The sequence below is a fragment of the Xenopus tropicalis genome, chromosome 8 (genome assembly GCF_000004195.4).
Source record: "Xenopus tropicalis strain Nigerian chromosome 8, UCB_Xtro_10.0, whole genome shotgun sequence".
Taxonomy (NCBI): domain Eukaryota; kingdom Metazoa; phylum Chordata; class Amphibia; order Anura; family Pipidae; genus Xenopus; species Xenopus tropicalis.
The window spans coordinates 50449009-50469619 of record NC_030684.2 but is presented as its reverse complement, the minus strand read 5'-3'; the positions used below and the strand labels follow the sequence as shown (position 1 = coordinate 50469619).

At 38.6% G+C, this 20611-nt stretch overlaps 2 protein-coding genes and 1 long non-coding RNA gene across 5 annotated transcripts in view; 2 read left to right on the top strand and 1 right to left on the bottom strand.

Moving 5' to 3' along the window:
* Nucleotides 1-20611, bottom strand: part of gab3 (GRB2 associated binding protein 3) — a 206281-nt gene that overhangs the window by 100961 nt on the left and 84709 nt on the right. The gene's annotated exons all lie outside the window — the stretch shown is intronic.
* On the top strand, nucleotides 1186-3450 carry LOC100486924. Its single transcript, XR_208909.4, has 3 exons — nucleotides 1186-1779; nucleotides 2303-2401; nucleotides 2765-3450. It is a non-coding gene; the product is annotated as an uncharacterized LOC100486924 (long non-coding RNA).
* smarca1 (SWI/SNF related, matrix associated, actin dependent regulator of chromatin, subfamily a, member 1) overlaps nucleotides 7320-20611 on the top strand; it is a 78683-nt gene continuing 65391 nt past the window's right edge. Inside the window, exon 1 of the mRNA XM_002931820.5 lies at nucleotides 7320-7739. Within this exon, the coding sequence (XP_002931866.2) occupies nucleotides 7635-7739 (105 nt within the window). The 5' untranslated portion in view covers nucleotides 7320-7634. The remainder of the gene's footprint in view (nucleotides 7740-20611) is intronic.

Sequence of the window (20611 nt, the reverse complement as noted above, 5' to 3'; positions counted from 1 at the left end):
GAAAGACCTATAACGGGCAATGACTGAGAGCAGAGGGTTATATAGGCAGGTTGGTTGTTAACACAGAGCAACTGAGACCAGATTAAAAACAGGTGAAGCCAACCCTGCCTAAATGAATATACAAGGGTTACCTTAGCAGGGAACCAGGACCGTAGCTGTCTGCTCATATAGAGCAGTGGTAAAGATACTGCACAGCAGCCTGCAAGTCACTAGTTTAATTCCAGGCAGGCTGTTACGCCATCACTAAATGGTGGATCAAGGGATGTAAAAGGGCAGTCTTCTGGTTAAGTATTCATTCTGTGGGTATAGTTTTCCTTTAAGTGTCTCCTGATGCGTCTCTGCTTGGTTCTATTGCTCATAAGCTATTCAGAAAGGCCAGGCTGCTGTCAGAACTAATGTAGTGGTACAGAATTGTCTGGATGGTGCATAATGTAACAACAAGCAGTGGTAGTGGATGAAAAAAAGCAAAATAAAAAAGGCAAACGTTTTAACTATAACAACCCCCCTGCTGAGGCCCCCACTGAGTCTCCCTAACACCCCGCAGGGGCCCCCGCCTGATGTCCTCCCCTGAGCGTGCGTAAGTTTAACGTGTCAGGGGAGGAACACCATTGGCCGGGGGTCAGGTGTGGGACACCGGGGCCCACTGGGATTTTTCCCGGTGTCCCGGCGGCCCAGTTCAACCCAGGGCATCAGATTGCATTTTTCATATATGGCTTTTTAAATAAATGTATATCAGAAACGGTTTTCTTTTTTTTCCTCAAAACTGTTTGATAAATTAAAAAACAAAAGTAAGGCAACTGACAAGTTGTTGTTAGGCTAAACATGATTGGCTGTTGTAGTGTTGTTATATTATTTTAAGCATAGTTCTGTCATTACAACTTGTAACAAGTAATCTTGTAGCATTGGCAAAAATAAAAAGCATGACAACCTGTCTGTAGTATATGAAATAAGACTAATGAAAAATAAAGATGCAGGAGAGAACCTGGGACCATTACGGCTTTTACTTTTTACTATACTTTCCATTAAAATAACATGTAACTTCCACTCTCTCATCACTTGGGACCGAGTGCTGCACTTATTTGGATTAGTAGTTCACCCCCCCCCCCCCCCCACTGTCAGTGAGCTGCAGCCTGTAGGGTGCCAGCATGTTTTTCACCTACACAGCTTTCCCAACTGCAAATTTGTCACAGCACTCAGTTCTGACAGAGTTGCACAGGGATTGGATGGGTAACATTTGAACTTCCTCACAAGCCCATCCAATCCCCATGTGTCTTTATCGGGACATAACTTCACTGACAAATGAGTGTGCAGAAAGCTGTGTAGAGCAAAGTAGGCAGCTGAAATCCCACCCTCTCTTCTAAAGTCTGCAGCCCTGGGAGAACAGGGGGCCGGCTAGTCAAGCAAGTGCAACAGGACCGGGCCCCTCAAGGATAATTAGCAAAGTATGAAATATGTTACTGTTTTGGCCCTCCTTTAATCTGTCGCTAATTGGTATGTTCTGTGATAATAATAATGAAAGTCATGTGACAGAAGCAGATATCTAGGAGGGGAAAAAGACCTGCAATACAGAGAAGTGAGAAGATGTGATCTAACTTTACTTATCTGTTTTACGATCAATTTCATCAAAATTCTATTTTACGAATGGCCGAAGCAGATAAGCAGGAGGGAAAAAACCATCTGCAGTATTCAAAGAAGAAGTGAAGTGAGAAGACTTTACTTATCCATTTTACAATCAATTTAATCAAAATTCAATTTTACTAATGGATGTTCTTATAGAATGTAAGTAATTGTTAAACAATTTAAAACCCTCTGTGAGGAATGATATTAGCAAGCATATTTAAAATACTGGCAATGCATGTAAATAATCACTATTGCTTTACACTATTGTTTTAGGGTCTTTTATCTATTGCATACTAAAATGTTAATCTAACAAATAGGCTTTATATATATATATATATATATATATATATATGCGCTTTTTTTATATATATATATATGCACTTTAATACTAGACATGTATTATAGAAGGCAAAATTATGTATTTATAGGCTATATAATAATGTAACTAATGTTCAACATTTCTGCCTCAATAATAACACTAATGTAGTCTTATTATCTTATTGGTTAAGAATGCTGGCAGAGGGAATTATAATGTGTGTGGGGATTTGATTTAAACATATATTTATTACATTTTTTATCAAATTATTATAATATAGAGTAAGTTTATTATATAACTTTTATGCAACATGATCATTTTATAGATTTTATATTTACTGATATGCTTTTTTTTTTTTTTTTACAGTTTTTTCAAAAAGTCCATTGAAAATTAGAATTTTTATGCCAGTTGCTTTGTATTGTGCGGACTCGGCCTAGTTATAATACTAGCATGCCTATATCAATGGTAAGTGCATCCTCATCATCCTTTACTTGTATAATGCCAGATGCTTAAACAGTGCATTACAATAATTTATAACATACACAGGTCTGAAATCATCAAACAAGGGTTACAGAATACAGATGGGATCAGAGGTTCCTTATAATTCCCAATATTTCATCCAAACTTAACCTTTCAAGAGACAGAGATGAACAATTCAAATACTTCAGCAATATAATGATTAAAAACCTGTAACTATATAAAATTTGGAAAATCCCAGAATCTATGTGTTAATGTAACTTTTTATTTGGACTTAGAATCCCTATTTGGAATGAATAATAGCATTCAATAAACATGTAACTGACATTTTCTCTGTTTTGCCCCTGACAGTATATACACATTTGAAGTGCACAAAAAGATAATAGCATGTTGGAGGCACACTCAAAAGGATGAGGAAGAACCTGAGGAAGAACTATATGGGCCTTGTTCTTATTGGTCTGGGTGGGAACTATAGCTTGATTGTATCAATACTACATCAATCAAACTGTTTTTCAGGGAGCGCAAGCGAGGGAAAAAGAAGAATTAAGTAAAATGGTGTCGCTTACATCTCTTACAGCTCTCAAAAATGTTAAGGGACTGTTAAGGCAAACAGAATCGATAATGAAGTTCGATAATACAGTTGATAAAGAACTGATAAAACATGAAAAGCAAATTTGTTGGTAAGGTGTGTACAACACAGAACCTACCACCGAAGAATAGAATTGGTTGTGCAAGCCTACAAAGCATGTGAAGAAGTGTCTGTGCCAATACATGGGACCAACATGCATCGTTTGGATATTTCATTCTAAGTACTCCATTTACTACTGAGCACAGAGCTTTTTCCAAAAGCTATCCCTGATGAAAAGTGTGCTAGTGGGCCCCCTATCCTGGTGGGTGATGGGCAAATGCCCCTTTTGCCCATTTTTCAAAATGGCCCTGGTCTTAAGCATTTTGAGATAACCAATCCCACACCTGGACAATGTTTGTTAAGTTGTTACTTTTAAAATACTTTCTAATAAAAACATTGTTAACAAAAATTGTGTGTGCAGCTGACTGCTTGCCTACAGTACATTGAAGTTATCAACCAGGGAAGGGTTATGCATTCAAAGGGTTGTTCACCTTCAACTTAATTTTTGACATAATGTAGAGAGTGCTATTCTGAGAAACTGTGTAACTGGTCTTCATTTTTTATTATTTGTGGTATTTGAATTATTTTGTTTTTTTTTTGGTAGCAGTTCAACTGCTGGTTTCTAGGGTCCAAATTACCCTAGCAACCTGACTTTAATTTGAATGAGAGAATGGACTATCAATAAGTGATGACCTGAATATATAAAGGTAATAAAAAGTAACAATAACAGTAAAATTGCAGCCTCACTGAGCAATAGTCTTTTGGCTTTCAGGGTCAGTGACCCCCATTAAATTAAATGGATAATATAGAGTAAAATAGTCTACTTGTTAAAAAAACTGGTTTGCTTTATTTACGTAAATAATGACCCATAGACCCATTGGTCAAAGCATTACAATAATCCAGAACCCCCCTATCTCTATTAGACAAAAATGTGTCACAGCACTATACATACTATACAACATATGGCCAAAACAATTCAAACCCACTTCATGGCCCAGTATATACAGAAATTCCTTTTCCTGTTTAAGCAATGAGGAGTTCACACTGGTTTGCTCAAAGTAGAAGAACAATGGCTAGTCATGACTTTAACTGAGATAAAGGTTTGTGGAATGAATTGGACAGAATGAACAATGAGCCAGGCCTGACTACCCAGTATCTAGTGTAAAGACTAGAGAGGCTCTTATAACACAAAGGGAGGACTAACTTTATATTAACAATGTAAAATTGCTCAGAGTGCTCTTCATTTTTAACACTACTACTATAATAGATGTGTAACCGGAGCAGCTTCTGCTGTTCTGTCTGGGTGGGGGCTGGACTGAATGGACTGAAAACTAGACCCCCAAACAATGCAGGTCTCTAGTAAAATATATTGCATAAACAAGCTCATATGTATAACCCTGCTTCATATAAATAAACTATTTTCATTAAAATTTCCTTTTTTAGTAGTATGTGCTATTGGGAACTCCTAAATAGAAAATTGCCATGTTAAGAAGCCAACAGCAAAAAAATCCAGTAGCACACTGAAGATGCAAGCCGTGAAAAAATTGTGTTTTATTTGCCCAAGTACATATAAACAAGCAAAGAGCAACGTTTCGGGACCCTCCGGACTTTTTTCACGGCTTGCATCTTCAGTGTGCTACTGGATTTTTTTGCTGTTGGGTATTGACCCCCATGCAAGGTGAGGTTCTTCCAGTATTTGCACCTGATACCCGCTTGGGTAAGTTAACAAGAGGGTTGAGCTCCCCAATACTGCTATTGCTATGTTAAGAAGCCAAGGCACACATACATGCTAGGTCACATCAGCCAATGAATGGTCAGAGTTCTGCCTTTTGCTTCCATGCTACTTCCTGTTACAGTTAGAGCTGCATTATTTCTGGTCATGTGATCTCTGAGGGAGCACACAGCTGTGTTACTTCCTGTCAGGTGATCTCCGAGGCAGCCCACAGCCCATCTGTCACGATTGGTAACCCAAAACCCAGAACAAGTGCCAAGGTCCCGGTCACGGCTCACGCTTCTGCCTATAACAACCACCTTTGGCTTCGGGTGGAGCCCTCCGCTACTCGGGTGCCGCCAGGTCTTAATGTGAGAGGACCAATGCAAAGGTTCTGGGCAAGCAAGGGTACAGAACGTTTAAAAAGGACTGGAGGAGCTTACTAGAGTCGGTGTCAAGCAGGCCAGGTCAAAACCGGAACAGAAGTGCAGTACGAAATCAAGATCCAGAAGAGTAGTCAAACAGGCAAGGGGTCAGTCCAGGCGGAGTTCACAGTCAGGATACAGGCATGGGTCAGAACCAAATACACAAAACAGGACAGAACACGAGCACAGCCAGGAACTTCACTAGAAAGACCTATAACGGGCAATGACTGAGAGACTGAGAGAAGAGGGTTATATAGGCAGGTTGGTTGTTAACACAGAGCAACTGAGACCAGATTAACAACAGGTGAAGCCAACCCTGCCTACATGAATATACAAGGGTTACCTTAGCAGAGAACCAGGACCGTAGCTGTCTGCTCATATAGAGCAGTGGTAAAGATACTGCACAGCAGCCTGCAAGTCACTAGTTTAATTCCAGGCAGGCTGTTACGCCATCACTAAATGGTGGATCAAGGGATGTAAAAGGGCAGTCTTCTGGTTAAGTATTCATTCTGTGGGTATAGTTTTCCTTTAAGTGTCTCCTGATGCTTCTCTGCTTGGTTCTATTGCTCATAAGCTATTCAGAAAGGTCAGGCTGCTGTCAGAACTAATGTAGTGGTACAGAATTGTCTGGATGGTGCATAATGTAACAACAAGCAGTGGTAGTGGACGAAAAAAAGCAAAATAAAAAAGGCAAACGTTTTAACTATAACAAAAGTTAGAAGGTGCAAAAATAGGATTAAAAAAGATAAATCTGAAGGAGGAGCAGGATCATTTAATGGAACATGATGAACATGTGATAGAAAGAACAAGCCATAAACAAGGTAGTGACTTAAGGTGGCCATACACATAGCAATTTTGATCTTTCGTGCTGCCATCGCACGAAAGATCGTTCTCACCCTCCACAGACGTTCAGGGATGAATCGTCAGATATAGAGGTAGAAACAATAGAAATTGCTTTTTGTGATATCGGTCGCTTCTTTGAGCAGCCATACAAGCACCGAATATCATATGAAATGATGTTTCGTATGATATTATCGGTGCGTGTATGGCCGGCTTTAGACAGGGAGTCTAAAAACAAACAATCTAGACCTATAATGGGTAAGAAGTGAGTTTTAGACAATGGTTTATATAGCAAAGCATTACTTACTGGATGTGCCAGTGAGTGACCCACACCTGTACTTAGAGGACTGCTGAGAATAAATGCTTCTGCAAATAAAGGGGATGTAAACCTTCCTGACACTCTCCCATTGCACTCATACAGTCTCCAAAGCATAATTACCTCTTAATTGTGGACGCATGATGACCTTCCTACAATGCTTGTGTGTGTAATATAGAGGTCATATATTTTGCTTACTGATATTACACTGGAAACAAGCACCAGTAGAAAGATCCTAGTGCTGCTTACTGTAATATGGTTAATGTTTACAGTGGTGATCTCATGAATAAAGAAAAGGAAACCAAGTTAGGAAGGATTCTTATTAGTGCATGATATTTTATTTGTTGCATTACTGGCCCAGGAGAGATTGGAAGTTTTATTGAGCAGCGCTGAGCTTGGAAAATGTTTCATTAACTAAGTCTATGCATGGATGGAGTATGCTGAAAGTTGGAGCCAGGCATCATAATGATAACACATTATGATAGGGTTATTTATTTTTACAGTAAATATTTTAACAGTCTGATGAGTAGAGTGAGTAGGATCACTTAATTTGAGTGCATAAAGTAAGATATAGTTAGAAATGAAACAGTATCCCTATTAAAAGCAAAAAGATCTGTTTACTAGCAGCTATTATATTGATAATTATCCATGTTTAAATGTTGATTAGCGTAAGTAAAAAAAAAAAAGATAATACAATGTGCTCAATGACTCCATATGTTTAACAGCTGATATACAAGGGCTTTGGGGATGACGTTGCAGGAGAGGATGTGACAGGCGAGAGGAAGGAGGGAGCAGGTAGAATGCTATAGCAGGAAAGAATCAGGGAATAGGGAGCAGGTAGAATGCTGCAGAAGGAGGAATCAGGGAGCAGGACAGTCAGAGGGAGTAGGAAGCAGAAAGAATCAGGTAGAATGCTGCAGCATGTAGGAATCAGGGAGCAGGATGGGGAGAGGTGGAGGGAGGGAGCATGGAGCAGGACGGAGGGAGGTGGGTGGAGTGAGCAGAAAGCAGGAAAGAGAAAGTGTGCTGCAGCCACAACAATCGCTTACACATAGAGGGGATTACTCACAGCTTAACTGGGAGTGGAGGGATAAAGAATTTTTTTTAACACGGAGATTTTAGACTGGGAAGAGGACAGGACATCCTGTGATTTTACACACAAGTGTCCTAAAATGGACACCGTACAGTTGTCTGCTCCCTCCTCCTAATCACAACACTTTCACCCCATGCCCGTTGATTAAACCCAGCTCGTAAGGATCGGGTACCCCCCTTCCCATTAAGCCTTCTCAGCCAGAGATATCATGGAAGGCGATACAATGGAAGTTATATCAGATGAGGAAGCACTACCCTCCACTTCACAGGAGCATCTCGCCGCCACAGAGGCCCCTGAGGAAGAGGAGGAGGAGGTAAAGGCAGGGGCCTGCGCTTGGGATTGCAAGTAGCTCTGACAGGAGAAATGTAGGGCAAATGGCGGGAAATAGTGGGACATGTCAGGAAAGCTGGCTGCCTGTCAGAACAGAATCCCTCCCTCAGGTATCCAGATAGCCCCTGGGACCCTGCAAGGAGTACAGTTTGCATGGCTTATGCTATCAGCATGACTGCTGACTCTGGAGAGGGAGGGCATGTGTGTAGAGCCCAGCATAGTAAGCAAGTAAAGGGGTTATTATTTAGCCCAATATAGCTTTTTTATTAGTCCTGTGTGTAATTATTAGATGCAATGGGCTTTTTAGTTTATTTTCAGAGAGAATAATCTGCTGAGGCACTTATTTAATGTTACCATTTAAACTAAAGAGCAATGTCATGTTACTTGCATTACTTTATTATACTGTGTACAACCCTAACTGTGCTGTGTACCTTGCTCCATTTGGTAATCCTTTTTTAAATACTGTAGTAATGTACATGAACTGCCTTTTATTACCACTGTACCTGTATTGTAAATCAGCTGTCAACTGTTAATAAAGTGCTGAATAAAAAAAAATAAACTAAAGAGCACTTAGGCAAATTAGCGGCCCAGACTAACTGACCACAAAGACCCCCCTGCTCAGAGCACAATAAGGTTAGGGAGAGATTTTTCTTTCCCTAACAACCAATTTCAGTGTGATCTGATAAATCCATCAAATTATCGTAAGGTTAGTAGGCACCGAACGATCGTAATCTGACGATTTTTCGATTAGATATTGTTAAGAATATCGATCGGGCAGGTTTGAAAATTTTCAGCGTTAGCAATGAAATTTGCCCATCGTCCAATTGTTTTGTTTTGCAGGGCCAAGCAGGTAGTTTTCCTAGCTTAAACTAGACAATACCGCTTGAAATGGTCATTTTTGTTGATGGTCAAGCTTGGTCTTACGAGAACAAAAATATCTTTTAAAAATCTTAACGTGTATGGCCACCTTTAGAATTAATGACCATCGGTGCTTGCATATGGGAATGAAATGGGAGGGGGAGAAAGGTATGAGGGTATCCAGGGATTAGTTAGGTAACAGTTAAAAAGTTAAACTATGTGGCCACAATGGATGGACGAGCAGCAGGTTATCCAGAGGGTCTGACCATAAGGCTAATGTCACACATGGCGCTCTCAGGTAGAAAACACCGCCCTTGTCTGCAGTGTCAGGGAGTTGCCATTATTGGAAGCTGTATTTTGACACTGTCAGTACTCATATGTTTAAAATTAGTTTAAAAAAAAAAAAAACATGCTACAAGATTATTATCGCCCCAGTGACATGACATGGGGTTAGTTAATGTCTGTGCAGCAGTCATGGATGGATTTCTGCTACACAAGAAATCTAATTTTATACTAGTACAAGTATCGGACCCCTTATCCGGAAACCCATTATCCTGAAAGTTCTGAATAACGGAAAGGCCATCTCCCATAGACTCCATTTTAATCAAATAATTCACATTTTTAAAAATGATTTCCTTTTTCTCTCTAATAATAAAACAGTAACTTGTACTTGATCCCAACTGAGATATAATTAATCCTTATTGGAGTCAAAACAATCCTATTGGGTTTAATTACTGTTTAAATAATTCTATTAGCAGACTTAAAGTAGGAGATCCGAATTACGGGAAAGACCCCTTATCTAGAAAACCCCAGATCCCGAGCATTCTGGATAATGGGTTCCATACCTATATTCTTTTTATATCTAAATTGCTCCTCCTGATTAAAGGGTCCTTCCTTGCCATTAGATATTATTAATTTTCTTGAATGGGAAATGTGCTGCCCTGGCTAATTCTAAGCAAATATTCAATTGTTCTTCATTTTTTCTTTTTTTTATAGTTTTTGAAGTATTTGCCTTCTTCTTCTGCCTCTTTCTAGCTTTTAAATAGAGGTCACTGACCCTGACATTGAAAAAACAAATGTTCTTTAAGGTTACAATTAGAGATTAGTGAATCTGTCCTGTTGTACTTAACAAAAAAAAATTCACAAAACTGCAAAAATTTGAAAAACACATTGAAGTCATTAGCCATTTTTAATGGTGACTTTTTTTTACTTCATGACTTTCTTTACTGTGCAACTTACTTTTTTGCTGCCATTGGAGTCTATGGGCGTTTTTCTCATTATGAAACCTGGCGAAAAAGTTTGCTCCTCACTAGCTATAATTTTATTGTTACTGTTACTTTTATTACTTAACTTTCAATGTCTGGTTGCTAGGGTAATTTGGACCCTAGCAACCAGATAGCTGCTGAAATTACAGATTTGAGAACTGCTATTTAACTGATAACTGTAACTGTATAATCTGTAATTTCACATTATACATTGTACATTATAAAATTCAATTTAAAGGTGAAAATACTGAGATTTGAAGCAAAATCTGTAGCATACTCCCAGTATCTGGAGGTAATAGGGATGGGTAAGCTCATATTGTTGTGCAAATGAATAGCAATTAAAAATCAAGCAAATAAAAATCCCTGACTTATTTTTCCTTGAAATACTGAATAAAATACCATTAATGTATAACAAAAAGCTTATCGGTTAGAAGGCATCAGAAAGCTTTATCTTAGGCCTCTACTTTCACAGCATCCTCTGCCTTTTAGTTAGGCTTCCTGTGTCACAAATGTGTCATTATATAACTAAGGCTGGGCGTACTACAGGTAGGCCTCAACCAAATGAGGCACTTAAAAAGAAGATATATAGATGTCCAAATGGAATACAATCACTTAGATTTCATTATTTTTGCTAAAACAGATGCAGGTCGGTTTGTCTACAAAGAGGCTTTTCTGTGAAATGAAATCCTGATTAATTACTGTTAAATGGGTGGTTTACCTTCAGGTTAACTTAGTATGTTATAGAATGTCCTATTCTTTGCAAGTTTTCAATTGGTCTTTTCTTATCTTTCTATTTAGGCCCTCCTCTTTTCATATTCATGTATTTTTCAAACGACTGCCTGGCTGCTAGGTTAAATTAGACCCTAGCAACCAAACAGCTGATGAATTTCCAAACTGGAGAGCTACTGAACAAAAAGCTAAATAATTAAAAAAAAAATACAAACAACAAAAAAATTAAGACCGATTGCAAACTGCATTCCTTCCACCATGCTAAAAGTTTATTTAAAGGTGTACAACCCCTTTCAAACATCAAACACCCATGTACATATACAAAGATATCCCAAAGGAGTCTCCCACCATCCCTGAGTGAGTTGTGTGCTGTTCCCTTCATGCATGCTTTCTTTATGTTTGAATTGACAGCTTCCTTCACAGTTTTTCTTTTCAGAAATATTGATGCCTTTAGGCAGAAGATGATTTTTTGTGGAACCACCTTGGAACTATAGCAAACCAGAAGATGATCCTCTTGCTGTTAATAGGAGACGATCATTATATGTTTTCCAAACCCGATAACTGATCTGGTTTAAAGTATCTTCTCAAACACTTAGGGGCAGGTTCATCAAAGTACAAATTTGAATCCCGAAATGGGTAAAATTCGGATTAGATACGATAATTTCTGATGATCGAAAATGTCACAAAAATGCTTACGAAAAAATCGTAATAGTCACGGTAATATTGTATTGATGATCCGAAATTCACAAAATTTCCATATCTGAGCGATCGTAAACGGCGGGAAAACCTCTCTGACTTTGATCCTTCTGTGCATGATTTTGGAAGTCTCCCATAGGACTCAATGGCACTCTGCAGCTCCAACCTGACCCAAGGAAAGTCACGATAACGAAGCTTTAATGAATCTGAAACTTTCGTACTCTGCATGACAAATATGATTTTGTTGCACAAATTGTTGTGCAAATTGTCGCAAAGTACGAAAAAGTTGCAGAAATTAACGAAAAAGTTGAAAAAAAAAATACGCACAGTACGAAAAAATACAATTTTTTTGTATTCGGTAACAATCGTACTTTGATAAATGTGCCCCTAACTTCTGAATTGCTTTTGTTGGATTATTATTATTATTATTTCTCCTAGTTATATAGTCTTTCCAGTGGTAGTTTAAAAAATTAATTCATCTGTTTTCTAGAAAATAAACCTGTCCTGACTGTTTTCTGATTTTCCTCTGTTGAACCATGAACTGTTTTTTTTTTTTGAGAAAAAATAAATATCTTTAAACTTTAACCACTCGCACCTTCCCTGTTTCAGTGAATGCTGTAACTGCACCTCAGTAAATTACGGTGCTGTAACTTTAGCAGTCAGACTCATTATCTATAAATTATGGGGCAAGGTGCAAAATGACAGGAAGATGCAAGGTGAGAATTAGGGGGGAGCAAAGTCTTTTAGAGCTCCTGCATTTGCACCCAGCACTTCATAGATTACCCCCATGTTGTCTATGTAACTGCATTTCCCAGGCAACCTGCAGAATGAAAGCTTAATAATATGCTTTAAAACTATATTTCAAAGCACTGGGCAGTCTGTCTGTGGTTTTGTATCTAGTGTCTCAGGAACATGACATATTGTTAATTACCTTAAAGTGATTATGCAAATCATTTTGCCTTATTTTGCTTCTGATACCCATTGTTACATACCATAATTTTTATCAAAACAGTAATTGAAAGATTTCCACTTATAAATAGGATATATATTCAATGTTGGTGCCTCTGTAGATATGGTTAAGGTGTACTTCCAGTAGGTGTGATCCCTTTGATAAAATGACACATTTGTGACAGAAAACTAGCCTCGGTAGCTGACGGATGCCAGAGACATAGAACACATAATTGAAACTAATTAAGAATATTCATATATTAAAATACTGTATTATTCACTGTATTTTTTTTTTTTTTTTTTTTAAATAAGCAGGAAATTTCTTTTCATTGCTTCTCACACTACCAAAATCTGAACTAAACTCATCCAAGCAGCAAACTGGAAAATGAGGTTCAATGTGGAAAAGTGCAAAGTTATGCACGTTTGTAGAATATTAATATAAACTCGAACTATCTACTAAATGGTAGTTTGTTGGGGGTTTCCTTAATGGAGAAGGATCTAGGGGTTTTTGTAGATAACAAGTTGTCTAATTCCAGGCAGTGTCATTCTGTGGCTACTAAAGCAAATAAAGTGCTGTCTTGTATAAAAAAAAAAAAAAAAAAAAAAAAGGCATTGACTCAAGGGATGAAAACATAATTTTGCCTCTTTATAGGTCCTGGTAAGGCCTCACCTTGAGTATGCAGTGCAGTTTTGGGCTCCAGTCCTTAAGAAGGATATTAATGAGCTGGAGAGAGTGCAGAGACTGCAACTAAACTGGTAAAGGGGATGGAAGATTTAAGCTATGAGGTTAGAATGGCGAAGTTGGGGTTGTTTTCTCTGGAAAAGAGGCGCTTATGAGGGGACATGATTACTCTGTACAAATACATTAGAGGCAGATAGGGGGTGTTCATTATTCCCATAAAAGCAATCAACGCACTAGAGGCCACCCCTTTAGATTTGAAGCAGTGAAGGTGGTTTTTCACGGTGAGGGCAGTGAGGTTTGGGAATGCCCTTCCTAGTGATGTGGTAATGGCAGATTCTGTTAATGCCTTTAAGAGGGGCCTGGATGAGTTCTTGAACAAGCATAGTATCCAAGGCTATTGTGATACTAATATCTACAGTTAGTATTAATGGTTGTATATATAGTTTATGTATGTGATATTAAAGATTGGTAAGTATAGGTTGTGTGTGCTGGGTTTACTTGGAAGGGTTGAACTTGATGGACTCTGGTCTTTTTTCAACCCTATAAAACTATGTAACTATGCAGGCTGAAAAATGACTAGTGGGTCCAGACTATAGACTGGTATTAGAATGTTCAAGGGGAAAAAAGAAGTCCCATGTGATATGCTGTGTATGTTGTGCCTAGAAGCACACTATGTTATAGGGTAGAACTTTTCATATAAAACATAACAAAAGTGGTATTAAGGTGATGCCTTTATTGGCTAACTAAGATGATCATTTCAGAAAGCTTTCATTTTCGAATCACACAAAAAAACATGTAAATACCAGTTTGTTTTGCCTGGAGACCAATATTAATAATAAAAGGAGTGATCGGTGGATACTGATATGTCAGCTCTAAAATATATTTGTATGTGCGATTAAACAATTAGGCCTCAAGTATACCAAATGTAGAATCTACAGCGTCATTATCATCATTTATTTATACAGGTATGGGACCTATTATCCAGAATGCTTGGGACACGGCACCACATGCCATAACAACGCCTATTTTTGATCTTTTTTGGACAACAAATTTTCCTGTGGCAAATTTTTCGCAAAAAAGTTGCCATTGGTGAAATACAGAAATTCGCTGCGAATCCATGCCTGGCAAAAAAAATTCACTCATCACTAGTTTCTGGATAACAGATACCATACCAGTAAGTTTCGTAGCACTTTACATTAATATAAAAGTATCATTGTGCCGAAACCATAACTTCTGCTTTTCGGTGTTCCCTTTTGACCTGTGCCAAGCTTTGGGCAAGAACAAAATATCCTGGTGCTAAAGGGCTTCAAGTTTACACTGGCAGTGAATTAATGCATTTTGTTGGAGAACACATAAAATGATCAATATGATTCACAGATGTAGCGGCAGTAGCGGAACAATAGAGGAAGCAGACCCTGTGGTCGCGGTACGGGCCCAGGGGACAGGGTGCCCGGACTGTCGTGTCTGCTTCCTCCCTCCATTTAGCATTTAAATCTCTGCTCCATCAGTGCCCCCCCACTAATTGCAGTTCTTATTATGTACTCCTTCTTGTCCCGCCCCCTCGGTAATGTCTGGTTCTTGGCATTAAGAAACAATAGTTATTTGAAAATATTATGTTTAAAATGACCTTACTCAGGGACAGGCAGGAAGGTCACTTTAGATGACCAGAACATCAAATTGTAAATAAAGGTGCTTTGGTTTTTGATGCCAAGACTTGTGAGTGTGGTATACTTTGTTAATTTGCTTACAGTTTCTGACCAGCACCTCCAGTTTGCACTCCAAATTTTGTAGGCAATGTGAGTTTTTGCCATATAGTGGTTCACCTTCAAATTAACTTTTGGTATGTAAAGTAAAGGAAGAGCTTTTAAATTATTTGTCTTCTTCCAACTCTTTCCAGCTCAAAATGCCTCACTCACATCACTGCTTGGTTGCTAGGGTGATTTGAACCTAAAATTCTAAACTGTCTGTAAATATACAACACAGATAAACGTGTGTGAGTTTGGTCTGGACAATCTGGGCATAGATGGTGCCTAGATTGTATGTATTTGAGTAGGGAGACTGTGAAACCCTGTCACATCCTCTGTTATTTCTGTGAAGGGAGGGGTGGAGTCTCCACCCCTGTGAGCTGACAGGAAGGAAGGCCTGCACAGGAAGTGCTGAGAGAGAAGCAGGGAAAGTGAGAGAAAAGTGGTGTGAGATCCAAGATATTACTGTGTGTGGAAAGTCAGTGGGAAACCCCACTGGCAAAAAAAGCACTCTCTGTTTAGGGTGCAGAAGGAATGGGAGACCTTGTCAGGGCTCTGAAGAACAAAGCGTGCTCTTTTCAGGGCACGGAAAGCCAAAGGGAGTTCCTCTCAGGACTGAAGAACAAAGCGTGCTCTTTTCAGGGCACGGAAAGCCAAAGGGATCCTTCTCAGGGATCTGAAGAAACTGCCACAAAAGTAGTGATCCCCAGCAGCTCAGAGACCAAACAGTCTGTAAAGTAATGAAGTTGCTCCTGGCTGGCACACCTTATGTTTGCAGGATATCAACCTTATCTCTGTGTGTGATTTTTACTCAAAGAAGTTCTCAGGAACGGGTATTACAGCCCAGTCTGTCTTTACCCTAGGTGGAGGCGCAACAGTTTATAGTGTACTCGCTCTCCCATATAACAGAGACACAGAACTTCTGTAGCACTAAAAAGATGAAAAAAAGCGCAGGATTTCCTTGAGCAGCAGAAACTGCAAAAGAAATGCAGTAGGAACCACATAAAGTACATGAAAGGGCAAATCTCAGAAATAAAGTATACCCTAAATACAAAGCTGTACTAGACTTAACTGATGAAAGGCCACCATTTGCAGGATTATATATAAATATATAAATGCACCTTAAAAATGGTGGAACATCTACAAAATATCGGAGAAGAAAGAAAAGGCTTTAATTTTGCAGCACTGCTGCTCAGCGGTCCCCCAGGAAGTTCTGATACACTTGTCACTAGGTGCATGAGCCTATACTGGAGTATATTACAGGCAAGCTTCTAGATAAATACAAGGGTAATACAGAAAGTACAAATGATAAAACTGCTACAGAAACAGCATTATAAACTAAGGATCAAACGAAAAACCCTAAAGTGCAGTGTAAAACATGTTTTGACAGTTTTAAATGCAACCCTCTATTCCATTGGTTTATGAACACACGTCAAGTGCAAGAAAATGCAGCATGGTACGTCTAAAAAAACTCACCAAAGGGAGTGGCATACTCCCCTCGCCAGGAAGATACAGACTCAGAACTTTGTTCACATACGGAGCACTGAGGTATAGGCACACCAATGCATGTCCTGTCCTCATTACTCCATGTGTGAGCTAAAAGGATGCGCTTGAGCGCAATCCTGCGAAAGGAGGGAGGGGAAGGGGGTGGCCTCTGGGCGCTGTGTTTAGAAAATCAGAGACTTTCTTGCACACCCTTAGCTCTCCAACCTAAATTAAGAGCCCGGTGCACACTGCTAGAGGGATCGGCACCCTCCCAAATTCCAAAGTAGCAACATTTTACATTACATTAACATTTATTTATAAAGCGCCAACATATTCCGCAGCGCTGTACAATATGTGGGTTACATACATTGGACATACAGAGTAACATATAAAGCAATCAGTAACCGATACAAGAGGTGAAGAGGGCCCTGCCAAAAAGAGCTTACAATCTACAAGGATGCTTGATAAAGGGGTCACTTTGACCCGAAACGTAGCACCTCCGCAATAAAGATTGATTTAAGTGCTTGTCCTGCTTGCAGCTCTGAGTGCCATTGCATTTGTTGCTACGCTGTGTTTAGAAAACAGGTACTGGGGAGATAATAGTTTAGGGACTGTCAGTGGAAACTGGAAATTAAATTATTTTTATATTTGTTTGCTTTGATGCTGTGGTTTAGAATATAAGTTTGCAGCAAAACACAAGTAATTGGTCAGTCTGGAACACAGTGATTTTCTTTAAAATATAATTTAATCAGGAATTCCCTTAAAAGGCACAGTTACACCAAAAACAAAAGGGTTTGTATACACTTAAAAATTATGTAGTTTCCTTAATGTCAAGAATTTGGATGAACGTAGGCTGGGATCAATACTGATCTACTGACAGAAATAAATGACTAATATGATTAGTTAGTATTGACCCTCACCTACGGGGACAATCCCAGAGCTTCATATAAGGTCAGTCTAGCCTGTATAATCAATATTTGAAAAATAAGACAACCTCTCCATCAGACTTAATATTTTTCGTCTGAGGCAGAAGAAGGGATGATAGGCTTCAACTATTGACTAGTCAGAACAATGCTGAATATAAACTTATAATAGACACATTTATTGCCAAATATACCACTTTTTGATAAGGAAAACAGTGAAGAACAAGCAGCTGGTATTCCTACTGATAGTGGCACCAAACCAAACCAAACCAAACCAAACCTTCTGAAAGGACAGCATAGGAAAATATATTTTTCAGTTGTTACCAACACCAGGCACAGATGTCATAAGGATTTTGTCTTAATTTAAGTGGGAAGAAAACATACACATCTATAGCTAAACCAAAAAAATGTAAGCTACCCATAAGCATACAACTAGAACTGCTATATTTATATAACAAAATACCTCCTGGTGCAGCCAAATAAATGCTTTTCACAGCCACTTCTAAATACATGGCTCTGATGATATTTGACATCTTGTCATCCAAATTCGCTCACTACCAACTGTGCATGCATTGTGCCAAGGCAACGCACAACTGTGCAAGCTGATCAGATGGGCTTATATTTTGCAGATTTAACGGATAAAAAGGCATGCAGAATACATTTTACATAAGGCAATCTAACATACAGAGAGAAGGGGCTTGATACGGCTTTCAATCCCCTTTAATGTAACCAGTAAACATTAAGGGCTAATATATTCTTAGTATGTTCAGTTTTCACTGATTTCATTTTTCACTGTTCAGTAAAAAAATACAGAGACCTTTAGATTTTGAAAGCTCTTTGCCAAATACATGTTTTGTCTTTCAGATTATTAAAGCTGATAAACATGCTTCTGATATAATAATTTCATGATGGTCAAACAAATGTCCCCTTTGGATTTCCCAGTCCCATATTTAGTAAAACTGTCCCAATTTATCATGTTTCTTTTTTATTTTGCCTGTATTTCATCTCCTTTCTTTTCTGTTAACGCAATTCGTTCTTGCCATTTTTTTCTCCTTTTTATTGCGTTTGTAGCATAAAGTATTAAAATATCAAATGATACAAACATGGGCATAAAGCTTGACTAAATAATTAAATAATAAAGAGCTTTTATTTGCTTAAACTTAGAGAAAGTAGGTTTATATTTGCAGTTATACAAAACAAGAGAGGTGTTCTTCAATATTGTAGAATGGCATTCAACTTTATCATAGTAGATATTAAACATGTTAAAGAGTAAGGAACCCCCAGGGAACAGTCTTGTAAAATGTAAAAGTTTTATTCAAATAACAGCATTAGCTCGGCCTTGTGCATTTCATGCTCTACAGACTTCAAAGCTGACAATAACTTGATCCCAATACTTAGCTGGGATCAAGTACAAGCTAGAGTTTCATTATAACAAAGAAAAAGCATATTCATTTAAAAAAAAATAATTTTATTAAAATGGAGTCTGTGGGAGGTGGGCTTTCCATAATTTGAAGCTTTCAGGATAACGGGTTTTTGATCAACAGATCCCATACCTGTTTGTGCATCGCCCCTTTGCTTTGTATATTTGTGGATGATTCAGTTCTGACCAATCAGTGAGAAGGCTGCATTCAGCTATATAATTGTCAACGTGATTACAATTCTCTCTTTCTTCATTGGACCATCTATTATCTATTTTATCAAATTCTTTTATTTCTAGTCACTAGTGATGAGCAAATTTTTCCTCCAGGCATGAATTTGCATCGAAATTCCAGATTTCACACAAATTCTTTCGTAAAACTGCGGCGAAAATTTGAAATTTTTCAACAAAGAACACCCATTGACTTTAATATACTTGGAGAAAAAAAGTCATGAGTGTAAAAAAAGTTGTGCACATAAAAGAAAATTCTGCACGTAAAGAGAATTACGCGGTAAGAGTAAGAAAAAACACCCACTGACTTAATGTATTTGGAGTGAGAAAAAAAAGTTGCGCATGTAAAAACTGTCGCATTTTGCAAAATTCTCACCAAAGTGAAACAAGGAAGATTCGCTCATCGCTACTAGTCACTTTATTGCGGCCATTTATTGGAAAAGTGCATCAGCCAGGTATTTTTTATACAAATAATTTAATGTAGGGCAAATTACCTGATTTTCAAAAAAGACTGGAGGTGCAAATATAAAGACAGTGAGTTCTGGCACCTTGCAGCCACTGTTGAAATATTGTTGGTATTAAATATTTTAAGAAAGAAAAGATCATTTTTGACTTTTATTATAATGATATAAAGTCAAACAGATATGTATTACTGCAAGTGCAATGAGCAAAGTGCAATTTCAAGCACAATTGCAGCGGTTTTTCCCAGAATTCCTGCATGATTGCAGTCGCAAAGGGGCAATGCTCTCAAGCTGCACATACCGTAATTGCGTCTGATTCAGCAAAATTACCAAGACTGTGCATGCATTTCACTGCAAATCAGGCACAACAACGTATTTTGCACACCCAGAATTCCACCTGGCATCATTTCTGGTGTTCAGCATGCAGAGTGACATCTGCACCTTATTTGTTAGGCACAACTGTGACGCATCTATTGACGCTGGACACAAAGAGAACCCTAGAGCTACTGCTTGATCAGGAGGTGGTGATACCTCCAGAGTTCCCCTGCATCAAAAGGCGCAGATATGCTCAATTTGGAACTGAAGGCAGGAATGACTGAGCGGTGATGAGCACAAATATACAAAAGTGTAAGGCGCGCATTTTGACACAAGTACCTTTAATAAAAGTGGTTTTACGCACAACTGACTGCAACTGCACTTGCAGATGTACATGTACCCTCAGGTGTTCTACAACAGTGTCACTGTCAATGCCAGGCATGGTTTAAACCACATGTGGCTTGGAAACAAACTATAGAGGAAGCAGGTTTTAAAACATAGTTTAAAAAATCTCCACTTCCCAGCCACACTTTGCAGAAGGGGAGTGTGGACACAGGCAGGCTGGCAGGATACGGGCAGTAGGCAGGCAGAATAAAGGTTTAACGTAATGAGCGGCTGTGCACAGGGCCCCACAGGGCCCTCGCGGGGGGGGGGGGGCAGCACCAACTTGTTACGCTGCTGCCAAACATCTGGAGCTGTATTATATTCCATTTATAGCTAAAAAGGTATTGCAAATATAGCTAATATTGTAACGAACATACAAGCAGCAATGGTGCCACAATGTAATAACTGAAAGCCACATCTACAAAACACATGTACAATAACTTATTTTGACCCACCTACTTCTCTGTGTACATAGTTTTTAAAAGTGCTTACATGGTTTTAAAAACTATGCACAAAAGTTAATTTTTGTGCTCACTGACAAATAGAAAAAAAGGAAACATTGTTCCTCAGTCACCTCTGGTTTATTTTGCTAAAAATGCCTTGTTTGTTTTACTTTAGCCTCATTTAGGGCTTGCTTGAATGAAAAACAACCTGTTTTGTGGCATAAAACAGGTTTCTCTCTTTGGGGTAAAGTAGAAACAAACATTTTACTTAAA